The sequence below is a fragment of the Cyprinodon variegatus genome, unplaced genomic scaffold (genome assembly GCF_000732505.1).
Source record: "Cyprinodon variegatus isolate N-32 unplaced genomic scaffold, C_variegatus-1.0 Scaffold288, whole genome shotgun sequence".
NCBI lineage: Eukaryota > Metazoa > Chordata > Actinopteri > Cyprinodontiformes > Cyprinodontidae > Cyprinodon > Cyprinodon variegatus.
The window spans coordinates 238815-255913 of NW_015150741.1; the positions used below are offsets into that span (position 1 = coordinate 238815).

Sequence of the window (17099 nt, forward strand, 5' to 3'; positions counted from 1 at the left end):
ACTTCTGTGAAATTAAACTGTTCACTTAGGAAGCAACACTGATTGACAATTTCACATGCTGTTGTGACACGTTCAATAAAGGAGTGGTCCTGCAGGTGGGGACCACAGACCTCTTCTAGTACCTATGCTTTCTGGCTGATGTATTTGATTGCTCTTGAATGTTGTTGGTGCTTTTACACTCGTGATAGAATGAAACACAAGGGGCTCAGGTAGTGCAGCTCATCCAGGATGGCACATCAATGAGAGCTATGGCAAGAACTTTTGCTGTGTCTGACAGCGTAGTGTCAAAAGGCTGGGGGAACTACAGTACCAGGAGGCAGGCCACTACATGGAGGACTCTGTAAGACAGCAACAACACAGCAGCAGGACTGCTACCTCCAGCTTTGTGAATAGAGGAGCAGGAAGACCACTGTAAAAGGACATCAAACCGGCCACAAATGTGCATGTGCCTGCTCAAATATTAGAAACTGACTCCAGGATGGTATGACTGCCTGATGTCCACAGATGGAGGTTGTGCTCACAGGCCAACACTGTGCAGAATGATTGGCATTTGCTAGAGAACACCAGGATTGGAAAATTCACCACTGGTATCCTGTGCTCTTCACAGATAAAAGCGGATACACACTGAACATACCGGCCAGCGATGGGGGATCTGGATTCAACAAGTCATCTCTTTGTCATGTATTTGTTCTACCCAGCCACTGAACCAGGTGTGTCCAATCTGGTTTAACCTGTGCAGATTGGACTCACCTGGTCAGAACAAATACATGACATAGAGATGACTTGATGACTCCAGATCCCCCATCTCTGATACCGGCAGACGTGACAAAGTCTGGAGACACCGTGGAGAGCTATCTGCTGTCTGCAACATCCTTCAGCATTTGTGGTTTGGCAGTGGAGCAGTAATGGTGTGGTCCGCACAGCCCTCCATGTACTAGCTAGAAGTAGTGTAACTGTCATCAGGTACCGAGATGAGATTCTCAGACCCCTTGTGAGACCATCTGTTGGTGCGGTTGGCCTTGGGTTCCGCCTAATGCAGAACAATGCTAGACCTCCGGTGGTTGGAGTATGTCACCAGTTCATGCAAGATGAAGGCATTAAAGCTATGAACTGGCCCGCCTGTTCCCCAAACCTGAATCTGATTAAGTACTTCTGGGACATAATGTCTCACTCCATCCAGCAACATCATGTTGCACCACAGATTTTCCAGGACTTTGTGTATGCTTTGTTCCAGGTATGTGAGAAGATCCCTCAGGAGACCATCCGCCATCCCATCAGGAGCATGTCCAGGCGGTATAGGGAGGTCTTAATGCATATGGAGGCCACATTCAATAGTCAGGCTCATTTTTACCTGTTTTGAAGACATTACTTCAAAGTACCATCGGTCATGTGTTTTTCCATTTAAATTTTTTTGCATGACTGCAAAGCCAGGCCTCCATTGATTAAAAAATATGATCCCCATTTATGATTATTTTTTGTGGTTTTGTTGTCAGCACGTTCAACCTTGTACAGAACAAATTATTCAATGAGAATATTTCATCCCTTCAGATCTAGGATGTGTTATCTGAGTGTCTTTATTTTTTTGAGCAGTGTATTTGTAAATAATTTGAATTTTTAAAATAATGCACATCTCCAGTTATGACTGACTTGCAGCCACTGTATATTGTTCCTTTTCTGTCATAGATGGATACATAAACCTTAGTTATTCCCTTTAGATGCTACCTACGGGAAATGTAACATTTCTGTAGCTAATGATGACAGCGTGTAAAGGTCGGTATTGTCTAGAATAGGAAGGAGTTTGTGCAGTGTTCTCCTTTCTGCCACTGTGAGAGAATTTGTGGCTACATTATAAACAGGTTAATGACTGATCGTAGGATGAAGCTCTTTGGGGTCCTTGTACTAGATAAAGAGATATACAATTACAGGATATTTTCTCTGTGCCAACGACTGACCACACCAGCACATCTCAGTGTAAAAAATAAAAGACGGCGCAGACAACAGACTGATAAAACATCTCCACTAAATTCCCACAGATCTTAAATTAATTTAAGACGTCCTACTCTGTCCTTTCTTATGCGGCTGCCCATGTTGTTCATTCAGCCCAGCTTGTTATCCAGTGATCCAGCAATCAATATTAATAGGTCTGCATAACCTCCTCCTCTCATAACAGAATTGGCCTTTGATTTGGTCTGTTTTGCGTTTTAGGCCATTTGTGTGGCACCAGACAACAAAGTTCTTCACCGGGCTCCTTTACTACCTTGACTGCAAGATCAGTCACAGTGTCTCAACATTAGGTAATAAATAGAGCTCTGATGTTTGAGGGATGTCTTTTCTGTTCATACAGTGAAGTTGACCTTGAGAGGAAAGACATAACTTGTTTTCTGTGTGGATCTTTCAGTGTTTGTTTTCTGTCCACTGAACAAAAACAGGAAAATTACAAGAACCCCCTTCATTATTTATATGCAGTACAGTTTCTGTGTTAGTTTTACGATCACAATAATCATGATTGTTTATCTTTGTAACCATCTAAGATATGATGCGTTTATGAGAAAATAAAAGCTTGAATATTGCCCTGATTTTAGTGAAATTAAACATTTCCAAATTATTCTCATCTTCTGTGAATGCTTCATGTCTCTTCAGGGTCTGTGCTGATGTTGCGGTGTGGCTCCCAGACTGCTGTATGTTTAGTCACCGCAGATCCAACTGTCATCCTTACACACCTAAACAGCAGCTTACAAACAACAGGTACCTCATCCCTCACATGCTTTGATCAGCTGAGAGCCTCTCATTGTCCTTTGTTTTTGTGTAAACATGCCTTATATCAGCCATGAAGTTTGTCTTGGGTATCCGCCTCAGTGATGTTCTGGAAATATGACTCATGCTTGTGTTTTACAGCTGCAGGCTTAAATTCGGTTAAAAAAGTGGCCCCTGAGTAGCTTAGTTTTTACTGCAGTTCAGTTGTATTTGAAACTAAAAAAATTGAACTGAAGAAATATCAGAAAAAAAAAAAAAAAAAAAAGCCTTTGTAGGGTTTTCTGTGTTTGATTGGTTCAAAGTTTTCTATTTAAGAAAAAACGGCTGATTTCATCGACTCATTGACTTGGCAGCAATCCCTCACATCTTTTGAGTTTCAGCAATCCCTCACGCCGAGCATGCATGTAGCAACAGTGGACAGGAAAAAACCTCAAGCAGACACAGGCTCAGTCTGAGCAGCATTCTGTGAACCCTTCAGCCCCCAAACAATTAAAATAGATGCTGATAAAATAGCTTATCAGGGTAAAAGTTTTATTAATAATATAGTGTATTTAAAGGGGTAGTGCTTCGAAGAATTGTGGTGCTTCTCTTATTTAAAACAGCTTTGGAGATTTAGATTTTTTTCTTATTTGAAATGATAGTCCAAAGCCAATAAAAGCTGAAACTTCAGGTAATATTTAAAGGTGTTTTATTTTGTCCCTGTGTAAAGTTTTACTTACATTTGTTTTAATGGTGTATACTCTATATGCACTAAATACTTTTTGTCATTGTTATGTTTATAAGAGTTGCCGTAGTGCTCATGAATCTCAGGATATTTATATGAAAACAAAAAAAAAACCCATTTCTAATGAAACTGGCTGTTCAGAACGGATGAAGTGAGGCGCAGAAAACATTGAGATGGCGACAGCTTTAATAAATACCCTGGACATGAAACATAACTTCTGATTTCATTGCTAGATATTTTAGATAATATTTTTGCCTTGGCTTGTAGAGCAGTTTGAAACTGGAGAGTTAGAACACATGGTTCCTCTTTGTGCAAATACAGTGGCTTGCAGAAATATACATACCCTTTGAATTTTTCCTCATTTTATCACATTGCAATTACAAACATAAATATAGTTTACTGGAATCTGGTATGCAGTTATGAAATAGGAAAATTATACATGATTAAAAACGGTTTAAAATACTTTTTGCAATGAAAAAAGTGCAGTGTGCAAAAAATATTCTGTCTTCTCTTATCTGTGTGCAAACTAATATCCATCAGAAGTTGCCTAATAATGCTAATAATCCCATTTACACTACCGAGCTTGGATCAGTTAACCGTACCGAGCTTGGTTCCTTACGACCATTTACACATAACGCTAGCATGGTTCCTCGCCTTCTAGTGACAATCTACGGTACTACTGCTCTGTAGAGGTAAACTAACAAATCAACATGGAGGCGCCCATAATATTCAGGAAGTTATATTTGGTTATAATTGTGATATTTCTTTGGTGAATTTTACATGACAGAGTTGGCTTTTGGGAAGTGGATATGACAAACAATAGTCTAATCAGGGCTTACAGACGCAGGAAACAACGTCAGATGTTGAGGTTTATCACACTGCTAAACGGAACCATGACTGGAAATCGTGTGGCAATTGCTTGGACTCCCAGTGAATCATGGGATACCCAAAGCTATGTATATCTATACACCGGACCTGTCCTTTAAAACAGCAAAAAGAAGGCTGCATTTGTCGGCCATATAACGAGGAGTCTGAACAGGACAACACTCCATGCTATGATATAATGACAGACGAATCTGGCAATTTTGTGAGAAACTAATTGAAATGCAGTTTATGTACCATTTGTACCATATGTACCATGCTATCACTGGGATTGACTAACAGTTCAGAACAAGCTGAAGACTGGTGCCAGGAAACATGGGCCTCCATTGCAACTAAACAGCGCCACAGGCTGGTTTTCCTGCTGCAAGTTGATGCTGGTATGATGCAGTTATCCTAGCAAAAAGAGTCCCGTTAGATATGCAGTGGATACGGTACGGTTTATAAAAATACTTTTAGCACTAAATGTTTCTGTATTTCTTTCCTAGAGAGAAAACTTTATTAGTTGTAAGTCGTAATCATCCAATATTTCACATTATTTAAATTATAAGATCAGCATCTTTTTAGTTTTAGTTTTTGAATTATATTTCTAAAAAGACAAATACCTTGTATTGAGATCCTACTTCGCTAAGTTTTACCCCTGGGTACTGATTTTCTGTTAGTTTGTGCTGTTTTTGTGCAGCATTATGAACTGGCTCATCAATATAGAAATGAGGTTGCCTTGCCTTAGTAATTTTCATACTCTGTGATATATCACATTTCTGGAATCTTGCTCTCAGTTTAATCAAATGTAGTCTATTAATTCAGCAGCAACGCATGTGGCACAATAAAAATAAACAGCTGTAAGTTGATCTGCTTCTGGTTTCTTTCCGTTCCTGGAACTGAGTTTCCTGAAACTGACATCAGCTGTTGTGTAGCAGGTGAAATCAAACACCACTAACATGGCTGGTTGTTATTCTAACACAGCTTTGTACTAATTGTTCTTTAATTAAACTGTTTTTTTAGCTTATGTTTGCTGTATCTGGCTTACTTTGGTGTCCTCCTACATCTTGTTTTAGATATTTACTTCCATTCCCTTTAAGTCGATTAAAAACTGCTTCCCTGTTTCTTCTACTTTTTTTCGTCTTTTATTTGTCAAATTTTTTGTTGTTTTCACTTTAGTGGTAGGTTTTTGCATTTGTTTTATCGATTTATTCAGTAACTTTACTGTTTGATCATTTTATACATTTGGCTCCCAGGAGTTTTTACACTAGTGGGCATCAATCCGACCATTTTTATGGGTCCATCCTAGGGGTGCACCATTTGAAAAGTCCGACATGCTGATTTTGAGTGATACAGATTTTTTTTAATAACGGACAATGTCAGTTGTTATAAGATCCCAAAACCCCTTATATATTTTAAACTTATCTTACTGAAAGACATTAATCAATACCTGTTAAATATATAATAAATAACAGCTTCTAAAATGACTGCTCTCAGATGTAAATAAAAGTTTTGAGCATTGATTTACAGACCTTTGCAGAGGTAGAAAAGATCTACCTGTGGAAAAGATCAGTCTCACATCTTAGTATCAGCACATCACAGATCTCCCAAAACGAAGGAAATTGAGGCTGAAATAATTGGCTGGCTGATCGATCAGTGCTCCCCTAGTCCATACATTTTTAGAATACTTCACTGCTAACAGTTGTATAAGATGGTTTCATTTTCAATGGCATTTATATTGTCATAGTGAACGTAGATTCACAAAGTGCTTTCACTACTCATATGTGACCCCCTAAGGAAAACCAAGAGTACGCTGTTTATTATGAGCTGTTTATTATGAGCATTCAATCTAAATTCAGTCATTAATGCTTCTCAGCCTGCAGCTGGGTTTTATTATCTCATTTTGAAGCAAAACGGGAGTATGTTATTGAAGTTTTCAGTCAAAGACAACTTGTTGATGAAAAAACTATGCACTTTTTTTGAATATTTAGAAAAATTGAACTGTGACAGAAGAGTGGCATAAAGCTAAAAGGCAGTCCAATGGTTTTACTTGTTTGAGTATCTTTAATAATATACACTAAGGAATTAAACTAAATAGTGTTTGCAGTGTTAGTGGGAGTAGCTGCAGAGTAGCTGAAAGCTGTTTTAGTGGTGAGGTTTTTTTCCCGATGGAACTCATCCTTCTTGCTGAGGGGGAGAGTCTAAAACTGTTTGAGTCCTTTGGGGAAGGGGTTAGCATCAATCGTTTCTGCTTAATTCTGAGTTATGGGGACATACAGTTCCTAACAAAAGAAAATTGTAAGCAGTCAGTCTCTCTTAGGAGCGAGGAGGCAGGTGTGTACCATGTGGTGATGCGTTGTGGATAGACGTAATGATGGCAGAAGAGAAAGGCTGGGATCCAAAGTTGTGACAGTCTCAGCATTTAATGATAAAATAAAAAATGGTTGCATACCCTTTTAAACATACACCCTTGACTGTTGTCTACAGATCTGCGGACATACAGTTCTTACAACATGTGGCTGGGGTTGACCCTGGCTTTACTTTCCGCCTTCCTGATTGGTGGTAGTGTCATCCTCAAGAAGAAAGCTCTCCTTCGATTGGCCATCAATGGACACACCAGAGCAGGTGAGCAGACACGGATGTTGACATGTAGTTGATGTTTACTCAGTCTCTCAGGCTACGCAGCTGGAAGAAAAATCCCTGCAGTAGCAACAAACATGGTAACAAAAATGAACTTTTGGCTTTATTAAAAAGAGAAACTATAAATAGAAAACTTATACATTACAGAAATGGACTAACGAGGGCTCATAAGATTAAAAGATTAAATGAGGAATCACAAAGGTAGGTTAGAGTAATCTAATAGAGACTATTTATATGAATATTAAATGTACTTTTATCATGAATTTTTTATCCTTTTATCCACCCTACAGTAGTTAAATGTATAATGAAATAATTCCTTTAGTATATTTGGGTTTTTATTTCTTATAAAATAAAGTTGTTTTATTCCAACACCTCAAAGTGAAGCAGCCTCTCTGTTTGGGTGCCGCCAATTTCATGACGTCATCCTATCACAACACTTCTGAGGGCTGAAAAAAGTCTGTGACCTCCCTCTGACATTTAATAGATTTTAACAACTTAGACATTAGCTGAAAAAAAGAGAGGTTACCACCTGATGCAGATTTGCCTCTAAAAGAACCACTTTGCTTTAATTTTGAGCTGGAATCATCCCGCTCTGCCTCACATCACCCCTTCCTGATTGGAGAGTGATCGTGTAAATAAAGCACAGGCACAGCGAGGTTATAGTAGGTGCTTCCAGGAGGGAGATATTCTCCAACTGCTTGTTTTCACAGGTCAATAAGCCTAATGGGTTGTTTTGCAATGGTCCCAATATAACCTATTTGGTGCTAGCAGGTAGATGATCATGCCATAAGAGTTTTTTAACTGGTAACATAAACACTGCACACACAGACATAGGTCTGCTGCAATTATTTTTGAATAATCATCACGTGGAAACTACTGTAAAGGAGTATCATGAGTATATTAATTGATTTATTACTATGAAGTTTTATTATTATGACTATGAATCTGTGAAGATTCTCAGTCATTAGGTTTATCGTCAAGCTTTAAAATGTCAGTTTAGACACCTGGACATGAAGTTTTCTGCAAGACGTATCCTATCTCATCCAAGAGGCTTTTTCAGTTCTAAGTGATGGTGGGGAGCATCAACATTAATTCACTGTAGGTTTAACACAAAAATTGGGGGAAAAACCAAACAAAAGGCTCTGTCCCTACTGGATGGGCCATGGAGGTCACCTAGGGGGGTGTTGATGGTTATTGGGGGGCTCCTGATGGTAAATAGCTTTTTTAGTTGACATATTAGCAAGCTGTGAGCTGTAGGTCTGAGCCTGGATCTTGTGTTGTCAGAGCAGACATTAACCTGTTTATATCTTTTATTATGTTGTACAAAATACACATTTCAAAGCTTTGTGTGTACAAAAGAAATGACAATGCATAACATTAAAGGTATTAACAGTGCTTTTAGATGTTCAATTGGAAAAACAATATAATATTTCCTTTCACTTCACAATTATCAATCACTTTAGTCTACCAGATGAAATCTCAATGAAGTCAAGTGAGTATTGTTTTTATAAAATGACAACATTTTCAAACTCCACAGTACAAAAATACTATTTAAAGGCATTGTATGATTTCAGTTTGGATGTCATCACCAACAACAGTGGCAGAGCTACCTGACAAGGATATACCTCTGTTTGTTTTTGCAGGTGATGGTGGATATGGCTACCTTAAGGACTGGCTGTGGTGGGGAGGACTGTTAACTAGTAAGAGCTTGGTTTAAACTCCAGTGTAAATGAAACAAAACACCTGGAGAAGTTTATTGCCTTTTTTATTGTTGGAATACATCGGACAGAAAGTCCGGTAATATGATCAGACAGAAGATCGTTATCATATGAAGACATTGTAATTACATCTTAGTGGAATGCATAGCTGGACCACAAGGGATTTTCTGAAACCCCTGGTCTATTTTTATCAGACCCATGTAGAAATCTGACAGTACTGTGATAAGTCAGACAGGAGGAGACACACTGTGACAAAGAACAACTCGTCTGCTTTGAGCAAAATACAAATTAATGAATTATAAGGTAAACCAGCCAGGTTTGTAGCCGTACAGGTTAGTTTGGAATCACATATGTATATAAAGAAGACAGAGCAGACTTGGACATCAGCAATCAAGGAAGTATTTTAATGAACCAAATGGCGATCTTTAGGTTTGTTAGAGCAGCAGCTGCAGATTAACATTTATTACCTTGTTTATGCTGGGAGAATTTCCAGGATGAACTCTCCAGTGAATGCTTGATCTCGTGTGGCTGGTGGTCTATAGGGGGAGCCTCTATGCAGCAAGTATGAAAGAAAAAAAAAAACAGCATCAGAGCTTGTAGAGTTGGATGCAAACAATGTGTTTCCAGCCTTTAAATCAGAATGCTTAAAAATATTTTAGCTGATTTAAATATATAAGTCATTTCTATAAAAAGGAAATGCATGGGTTTTGGTAGTTTGCCATTTTTGAGCCTTAATTGGCTGAATTAGAACAGTACCAGAATAAAAAAAAAAAAAAAGCAGCAGTGATCTTGGGGAAGAAATTATGGTCGGCAACCAGCCGGAAACAGTGAATAGATTCTAAAATCATTTCAAAATAAAATAAATAATTTTAGCTAGGTTATTTTCTGGGTTTCCATTTTGTCTTAAAAAAATCTTACATTTGAATGTAATTTATTTACACCTTAATATTAAGGTGATTGTCTTTAGTTAAAACTTCATTTTGTACACCTGCATTTTCCATTATATTAATAAGTGTTTTGTAATTTACAGTTCTAAAGCTTGTATTATGTTGGTTCTTATCAATCACTCATGTCACTCAAACTTGTATTAAACACATTTCCTGAAAACAGTCAAAGTTGGTGGCCTCCTTAGATTATATTGAAGGGTGAAACTATGACCTAAAGTAAAACTTAAACTACAGGTTGCTGTTTCTGTTTTTATAAAATTTGTACTTTTTGTTTGTCTGTGATGTATCTGTCTACATTTGATCACTGCTGCACTTTAAGAAATGGAAATGTAATGAGAGCTGTTCAAAACTAAATTTCATTTTGCATACAAAATGACAATAAAAGCTGTCTAAGTCTAAGTATCTCTGCAGTGGGCGCTGGGGAGGTGTGCAACTTTGCGGCCTACATGTTTGCTCCGGCCACGCTGGTGACTCCGCTAGGAGCACTTAGTGTCCTCATCAGGTAGCTGCAGATTTCCACACAGTCGTAGACGAGTTATCAAAATGCTGTATTTTATCCCGTTTAATGATGTTTTACTTATTTGCTTTTTAGTGCAGTTCTCTCATCCCACCTGCTGGGGGAGCAGTTGAATGTGGTGGGAAAGCTTGGTTGCCTTCTGTGCCTACTGGGCAGCGTTCTGTTGGTAATTCATGCTCCACAAGAACAGGAAGTAACATCTCTACAGGATATGACCAATAAGCTGCTGGAGCCAGGTGAGAAGACAAGCCTACTATTTTTCCAGATATGGATAACTTGCTTGTTTTGCTTTTCTTACTTGTGTTGTATTCTTACACCCACTGCGCATATAATGTTTTTTTTTTTTTTTTTTTTGTAATATTATAAAAGAAAAGCTAAATCAAGTAAAATTATGCTGAAAAAATCAATACATAAAGATCCTGATTAAGTCACAAAATAGAAGACCTTTTTTTAGCTTTATCGTAACAAAGTTGGAGCCGGTTTTGGTAAATGAAATGAAGATGTTTAGGCTTTTAACTGGCACTTAATGTCCAGTGTTCATTAGTTAGTAAACTGCCCAATTCCTGTAAAAGAGCTTGCGAGTCAAATAGTATTTACAGTGTCAATGATTTAAAGTACTTCAAATTAATTGTTGCTGCATGTTTTTATCAATTAAATCATTTCTTTAGCTGTGACTGCAGAATTTTACCTGGCTAAACACATGAAAACAGTTTTTTCCTTTTTGATTTAAGATTGAATAGAATTGGGCAATCGGAGTACCACAAACTCACAGTAACTGTTGATAACCAGGGTTATAGGGTGACGATACGTCTGAGTGTCTCATGCACAAAGGTGGATGTAACTGCTGATAAACTTTAGATGCATCTTTAATGAAATGAAGGTGAAAATGCCCTCAGCTTAGATTGAAAGGAAAGTCAGTCATTGAACTCATGTCTACAGCATAACAAAACCTGGTTTCACCTCTACAGGTCCTGTTAGAAAAGCTGTTATCATTATTAGTCTTTTTGTAGCTAGCACTTTGATACTTTAAATGGATGCCTAACTTGTTGCTTATCCTTGTTTATTTGTTTTGCATCTCTGCTTGTCCGTGTCAGGTTTCCTGGCCTACATTGTGGCAGTGTTGGTTCTGTGTGCGGTCCTCGTGTTGTATGTCTGTCCCCGGTATGGTCCTTCTAACATCCTGATCTACATAAGCATCTGCTCATTGCTGGGAGCCTTCACTGTGTCCTCTGTGAAGGGCCTGGCCATCGCCATCAACACCGGTGAGATGCTGCAAATGGCCGTATGCTTTGATGCTCATTATCCTGAAAACCTTTGGTGAAAGTGTCACAGAGAAGTGCTCCGGTAAACCGTTTTATGAAACATGTTTTCTCTTCACTCAGTGGTTTATGACATATCTGTGCTCACCAACCCTCTCACCTGGATCCTGCTTCTCACCCTCATTGTTTCCATAGTAACACAGGTAAGTTGGATTTACAAAAATACACAGTGAAAATACACAAACAATTTTGTTTCTTTGACAAATTTAAGTTATGATATTGAGCCTGATTGCTGTAAACAGTATATCTGGTTATACAGACCAGTAATCATTAACATGGTCAAACATAATATCTGTTTTTCTCAATTTCCAACATTTTTAACAAGTTTACAAAACATAAAATTCTCTGACATGGGGTTCAAGATGGGTTACTCTTTTTAAGTGATCCCACATTTTAGTGTATTTAGGTATTGGAATTAATGTTTAATCAGTTTTTTTATTTTATGAATTATTTTGAACTAGTTGTAATATAGCAACTTTATAATAACTGTTTCTTACTTATAGACAAACCTTACCCAATAAAAAAACACTGTGGACCTTAGAGGTATGAGTTTGAGGTTGTCAACACCCAGCTCTGAGGCTGCAACAAAGGAGGAGACAGAAGAGGTTTAGCAATATTTCAGAAATAGCTTAATTCTTTCAAAATAAAGCTGAGATCATGAGATGAGCTTGAAAAAAGGCATATATATGCCAGTCTGGCCCGTGGAAACTTGTGTCGCTCATATTAGTAAATGTCATTGTGATCCAAAGGATATATTTCTATTTATTTAGCTTCATATCTCAATTATACAATAAACAAGTGAATGCCAGCAGTGTACAATGACATTAAATAGGAGAAAACAAATAAAGAATAGTAACAGGTTGGTATGTTAAAAAGGAGGAAAAATAAAAATAAATAAATACTCAATTTGTCACATATTTTGTTTTAAATGCTTTTTGGATTCCAGGTTCCTTAATTGTGATGTTGTTTTGTTTAAGTTGTTTTCCCCTTTTAAATCTTTTAAATCCAATGAAAGGGCACATTATTGTTTCCTGAACAGCTGATTGGCTGCTGAGTGGAGCGTTTTCTAGATTTATCCTGAAAGCTCATCTGCCTGGAGCAGGTTTGCCGTTAAAAGTACATTACCATGGTAACTGGCCTAGCTAAGAATGAATCCAACTTTGTGGTAATGGAAGTACAGTTAAACCTGAAGTTGTCCCGCTAACCCAGTAATCCATCTCCTTGGTACAGGCCTCTGTTGGTTAGACTGAAGTCAGCTGTCTGTTTTTGCAGGTGAACTATCTAAACAAGTCTCTGGATACCTTCAACACCCTGCTGGTGTATCCCATCTATTATGTCCTCTTCACCTCTGTGGTCCTGTCCACCTCCATCATCCTCTTCCAGGAGTGGAGCAGCATGTCTGCTGTGGATGTTGTCACAACACTGGGTTCGTTCCTGGTCATTGTGGTGGGTGTGGCCATGCTGCACTTGTTCAGAGAGCTGCAGGTGGGCATTCCTTCCCCCTTTACATCCCTCCTTGAATGAATGAAAGCTTTTGTTGTATTTTTTTCCCCTTTTTTTGTACTAATAAAGATACAACCTCGTGCAGAAATCTGATGCTTGATTTAATTTCTCTTGATGCAGATTACAATGAAGGAGCTGTCCAATCAGCTTTCTCAGCCAGTGGAGAGGGAGGGTCTTACAGAAGAGATCACAGCCAGTGGAAGAGGAAGGAGGAATAAAAAGGAGGATAAATATGGATTGATTGACAATGTAGTGATAGAAAGTTTACCTCCTATGAGAGAAGAGGGACCCAGAGTCTTCATCATCAGCTGAAAGAGAGAAAATGTTTGTGTACTCATTATTACTGATAGTTCAAGCACTTTTTCAAACTTTTGGACCTCTGGTTTGCTGGATTTTCAGTTTATTCTGTTGGTCCACCTAATCTCACATGGCAGTGTAATGTATGCTGCTGCCCTCTGAAGGTACTTACACCTCGGGGCTTATTCCCAGTTCTTTATACCTGGAGCGATCACTCTTTGAATAACTCTTATAGAACATGAGTCTTAGACAAGACTTTAACAATATTTATTCTAGGTTTAGCAGAGAAATGGTACAGTTAGAGCACTGTAGCTCAAGTTGTCCTATGTGTCAAAAAATGATAATGAGCCAAAAAAAAAAAAAAAATCTGATTCTTGGTATACCTCAATATAATGTGTCCACCAGGTGGATTGTTAGCTGTTGTGTGTCATCATTTGACACTCCAATCATAGCACAAAACCTGCCATAGTTCCCTGCTGCATGTTTAACTTCAGGATGCAAACATGCTTCCTCTTTATCAAGCCTGGCCCTTGAGAAAAGGAATTATATTATTTGTTATAAATGTAGGCTGTTATATCTAATTAGTTGCTTTGTATCTTCCCATTCTCTTTCCCTAACCTTGTGACTTACATCATGAAGATGATAACTTGCATCTCTGCTTCAACTAATATGACTGTTTAGGGAATGTAATCAAAACATTTCAATTTATGCCTTATAGTATTATACTATGGGTAGGTAAAACTATAAAATTTACGCAGAAGTATACACATCTGTTATACTTAAAAACGTAGGTATTTTTATTGTTTAAAAAAACATTTTTAAGAAGGAGAAAGATTAATCCTAATGACTGTATTCAGAGGTACAGTCCAAGTTGCCCTTTTTAATTTGAAACACTTATCTTTTAAATAGGCTTTAAAAAAGACTTACTGTATCTTTTTTCTCTTCTTCCTATGACTTTATATATTAAACATAACACCGCTGCCACAACCTACTTTGGTGATTTAGAGATCAATTAAGGGAGGAGATCTATTTCCTCATTCTTCTGCATATTACTTTGCTGCTTTTTAACAAACCACTAAGATGTTTAGAAGACATCTTAGAACCAACTTGGAAGTGTTTTTCTTAAAGGGACGGAAACCAGGTTGTATCAGCTAAGGCCGCCGTCATGGACAGATCCATGTAGTGTTTTAAGGATTCAAAATAACCATTTATTGTTAAAGTAAATGACTATTATATTAAGGTAGTTTGAATACAACCGGTATCCAGAAATCACACTTACTCTAGCTGCCAAACCCTATAAACAGGACAATTTGTTATTCCATTGTAGTCTGTGTTTCAGTCTCCTTATAAGCTTTTGTACCATCTTTCCAGAAAAGATTCCTCCATTACAAACGTTATCCCCCCCCCAAAAAGAAAGATAAAGTGACGATATTACAACTTCTCATTGGTTTCCACTTCTGAGATTCCAGGCTGGAGGAAACATTCCAGATGCGTAAGAAATTGAATAGATTATTCTGAAAGCATTGCAAAAATAGCTGAAACCACATCCTCCACAATGTTTTAAAGAGGGGGGATTATTTTAATGCTTGCCTTTAATTAGTTAGTTTTAATTGGGATTAAACATTGTTGTAAACATATTTTTGATGTTTAGATCCATTTAAATTTCTACAAACGTGATATCAAGTCCCAGAGAGCCTGATTTTTATTGGTTTTTACTTTTAAGATTAGTTGACCAAAAAGTCTGCATTAGGTAAAAGATTCCATTAAAATGAAACAGCAATGATCAGTTTGAATAATTCATGATTTCAAAGAGGGAATTCTGTAAAGCGTTTCAAACTATTGAAGCTTTAATCAAAATACAATTTACCACCTCTGACATTTACACTTGTTAAGGGAGTCTGAGCAAAGTTTTTACTAGTTTCGTCTATGAGCCTGTGTTTTCTGTAAGTTAAAGCTTGCTGTGGTCTTACCTGGAGCCCTTGAATTTATTAACTACATTTTTTTATTTCATCAAACTTAAGAGAGAAATAGCATATTGGTAATCAGTAATACTTGAATGTTTAAGTTTTTTAGTTCCTAGTAGTGCCTGGAAATCAGTGGAGTCTCCTATAGTTTTTCCATCTTTACAGTATGTTCCTCTGAGCTGAAGACTGGAGTATATGAAGCAGACAAAACAGTCAGGATATGAGTTCAAGTTGAGTTTGTTAGGACAGGTCATCTGTTATTGACAGATGCTAATGCAGATGGTTTATGCAAATAGCTGAATACCGATATCAGAGGTCAGCCTAATTAATGGTGAGCTGTTTATCTGCAGTATTGAATGAGCTGAGATTCTTATGCTAGTCGAAATGTTCTGCTATGAAGTTGGCTGGTTTTCAAGTATCTGGACTCAGACTACCTGCTGTACAGATTACAGCAGGCGTGGACCTCATCAATTTACAGAGTGAAAGATTATAGATTGATCCAAACCGTAGAGCCATGGTAGATCAAAAACTTTTGATAAAGATTGTGAAACTTGACTGTTTGCTGCTGAAGACATTTCAGTTTATGAAGCTCAAGGGAACCAAAGAACAAAAATGTAGGTTTCAGATATAACCTGAATTGTTTTCTCCTCCTAATCATTTCAGTCCAAATATGTTTTGTCTGGAAAAAGATCAAACTGGTTATATAATGTTCAAATCTTTTGAGAACTTTGTTAAGAAATAAAACTGATTTATCTAAATACCTTTCCGCACCATTTTGTCTGTGTTTTTATGTATTTATGTATAGCATACCCCTTTATAAAGCTCTTTAAAAATAAAGATAATCAAAGAGCTGTACATGCATTTGAAAGCAACAGCAAAATTGAAATAGACAAGCATAATACAGACAAGCTAAAATAAGAGTTTTTAAAAAACATATTTCAAGTTAAAATAGAACAATAGAAATTTTCAATAAAGAATTAAAAATAATTAAAACCAGATAAAAATAAAATAAAATTGGGTCAAGCTCTCAGGATGTAGAAAATGCCTCAACAAACAGGTGTGTTTTAAGAAGCCACCTGGGAGTCATCTGCATAAAAGTGGAAGGAAACTCCATCTGTCCTGAAGATGAGCCTAAGAGGAAGCAGGTACAAGGAGAAAGGCAAGGGGCCTAATATTGATCCCTGTTGTACCCCACACTGGAAAGGAGTGGCAGAGGACATTAAGTTCCCAAATTTACTAAGAGTTTGTTCTGCCAAAGAGGACCTGAACAACTAAGGCAGTGGTCCTGACAGCCACACAGTGCTCCACATGAGAAATACAAATTTTATGCTCAACCATGTCAAAGACAGCAGTAAAATCCAAAAGCACAATATGTGTATTTATATATATATATATATATATATATATATATATATATATATATATACAAATAATAATAAACACAAATTTAATTAAATTTTTATTTTGTTCAATAAATTATTGATTTATATTCTTTAAATAAATAATTCTAAAAAAAAAAACTGTCCCAGACAAATTAAAATACCTAACTCATGAACAGTGAACCAACATACCTTTCAACAGGTGCAGTAGTCTTATTGATAAATTCATTACACAAAACACCCGATTTCAGTGATTGCCTGAAAGTGTTGCTCAATGAAAATTTAGTTTTGGAGCTCTATTTTCTAGACAGACTCCTGTTGGTTCACCTAAACGCCAAGGTGTGACGGCTCCATAAGCAAAGGAGCAGCCATCAGGACTCAAGCAGGAGTTTGTTGTGAAGAAGCCATGAAACTGTACACCTGCTTCAACAAACCCACTAATTGAGATGTGACAGACAGCACTGCAAGGATCACGT

General features: G+C 37.3%; 1 protein-coding gene across 1 annotated transcript in view; it reads left to right on the forward strand.

Moving 5' to 3' along the window:
- LOC107090286 (magnesium transporter NIPA2-like) overlaps positions 1-14514 on the forward strand; it is a 16197-nt gene extending 1683 nt beyond the window's left edge. Inside the window, exons 2-10 of the mRNA XM_015383591.1 lie at positions 2641-2745; positions 6827-6964; positions 8623-8679; positions 10056-10146; positions 10237-10397; positions 11256-11423; positions 11544-11623; positions 12753-12965; positions 13104-14514. Coding sequence (XP_015239077.1) covers positions 2641-2745; positions 6827-6964; positions 8623-8679; positions 10056-10146; positions 10237-10397; positions 11256-11423; positions 11544-11623; positions 12753-12965; positions 13104-13295 — 1205 coding nt within the window. The 3' untranslated portion in view covers positions 13296-14514. The remainder of the gene's footprint in view (positions 1-2640; positions 2746-6826; positions 6965-8622; positions 8680-10055; positions 10147-10236; positions 10398-11255; positions 11424-11543; positions 11624-12752; positions 12966-13103) is intronic.
- Positions 14515-17099: the final 2585 nt, after the last annotated feature.